Source organism: Aedes aegypti, chromosome 2 (genome assembly GCF_002204515.2).
Source record: "Aedes aegypti strain LVP_AGWG chromosome 2, AaegL5.0 Primary Assembly, whole genome shotgun sequence".
NCBI lineage: Eukaryota > Metazoa > Arthropoda > Insecta > Diptera > Culicidae > Aedes > Aedes aegypti.
In genome coordinates this window covers 277369469-277371343 of record NC_035108.1, presented here as the reverse complement: position 1 = coordinate 277371343, position 1875 = coordinate 277369469, and the positions used below count along the sequence as shown (strand labels likewise).

At 39.7% G+C, this 1875-nt stretch overlaps 1 protein-coding gene across 1 annotated transcript; it reads right to left on the bottom strand.

Annotated features, from left to right (window-relative positions):
- Nucleotides 1-1399, bottom strand: LOC110675672. The gene is made up of 2 exons (XM_021841297.1): nt 1100-1399; nt 1-834 (listed from the first exon to the last, which is right to left on the bottom strand). The coding sequence occupies exons 1-2, from the start codon at nt 1379-1381 to the stop codon at nt 88-90; spliced, it is 1029 nt and encodes a 342-aa protein (XP_021696989.1). The 5' UTR covers nt 1382-1399; the 3' UTR covers nt 1-87.
- Between the last annotated feature and the right edge of the window lie 476 nt (nt 1400-1875).

Sequence of the window (1875 nt, the reverse complement as noted above, 5' to 3'; positions counted from 1 at the left end):
TGTTGTACAATCAAAAGTTTATTGATGCGATTGATTATAAAATAGTACAAAATATATAACTTCAAAAATATACAAACAGTTTCTGGCTCACTCCAGCGAATCCAAATCCTCCAGTCGCTTCAGCACAACTCTTATCTCCCGGTACAACTTCGTCCTAATATCCTTCCGGCTGCGTGCAAAGGAATCCGTTTTCAAAACCTCCAAGTTCCGGCTGCGGTAGTCGAGCGTAGATCCGTCCCCACTCGGGTGCAACGGTATGGATTTTTCGTGGTCCTCTCCCGGAGAATCCTCGTTCGATTCGATTTGGCTGATGGTCTGGTCGATCAGGTTCACCACTTTCGATTTGAGCTGAAACAGTTTCACGGTTACTTCTTCCGGTTTGCGCTTCTGAAGGCTCTCGACGGACGGTTCACCGAAGCTTCTGGAAGCTTTGCGGGACACGTTGGGATGGGGCTCCCTGGTAATAGATTGTTCGACAACCGTTTCTTTGCTCTCCGTTAGATCATCCAGGGTGAAGATGGTTTCTGAAGACTGTGGATCCTCTTCAGTTTTTTTGATCGACGAGGTGGCTTCTGGTGTGTAGGACGATTGGCTCATTGTTTGACGAAAATTTTCTTCCAAACTTTTAATAAACTGCAAACTGTTATCTAAGTTGTTGCTCATCTTTTGTGTTTGTACTTTTGAAGAATAGCGGCTTGAACTAGAAGCTTGAGGGTTATATGTTTTTGCGGGTTCTTCGAAAATTTCTCCTTTCGAAGATGGTTTTGTTCTTGGAACTGAATGTCCTCCAGATATCATGCGAAACAGCTCTCCGTCATTCGAATGTTCGACTTCCTGTAAAAAGTAATTGACGTTGAACCGAAGTGTTACAAGATCACAAAATGGAAAACCAAGCATTAATTTAAACTGGAACCCTGATGGTTTTATTATCTGTTGGTATTGACCAACCAATCAAAATTTCAACGTAAACGAATGGCTGGTTCTCAAGATGTGTTGTTTTGAAAGTTCTATGCATGGCTTCGTTCCATTTTCACCTTAAGATGAGGATGAATCGATCCCATAGTTCTTCAAATTATGGAGTTTATTTTTATTTTGTTACCTGCTGAGTTAATTTTCGCTCATATTCACATCGAGGAATTGAATAAAATTGATCTTTGTATTTGATGTCCACAGTGTCCTTCGCTTTTGGAGGGGATTCTTCTGCACGGCATCGAGAAATAGGTTTCCGACTGCTAGTTTTTTGCATGGTGTCTTTCTTGCTGAATGAGTCCAAAGTGGAGGAGTTGTACTGACGTTTGACTGTATTCAGACACCTAGCATTGGTTACTTGGATTATTGAAATTAACCCAGCCCCATCCTTTAAGACTAAGTAGCCCGTCATTCGTTTTGGTAGCCATGTTTATTTTGCAGCTTACAAGTGCAAAGTGATAAAACTCAGTCTTCATAAGTTGTACAGAAAACCACAGGGCAATCATTTAACGGTCTAGTCTGTATTACAGATCGTTGATTAAGGTGACAGTGGATAAGGAATAGGAGAGATAAAAACAAAAACAAGGATAGAGTGTTTCATGCATACGATCGCTAAAGTTTTCGGAAATTCCCAAATCACGCTAACTAATTGAAAATTATTATCTAAAATTGAAATTTAAAGTTTTCTTAAGTCCTAAAGTGAAATTGTGGTAAACTGGCTATTGAATTATTCTATTCTATTCTATTCTAAGTGCTTGCACAGCCAATATTGAAAAGCATCCTGGAAATACTGAAATTTCTTCCAGTATTTTCTTGTCAGCATTAATATTTGCAGCATATCAATGATTTGATACAAATATTAAAATGGCCAGGCCCGCTGTGCAGACTTGGGGTTTGGAGGTAATT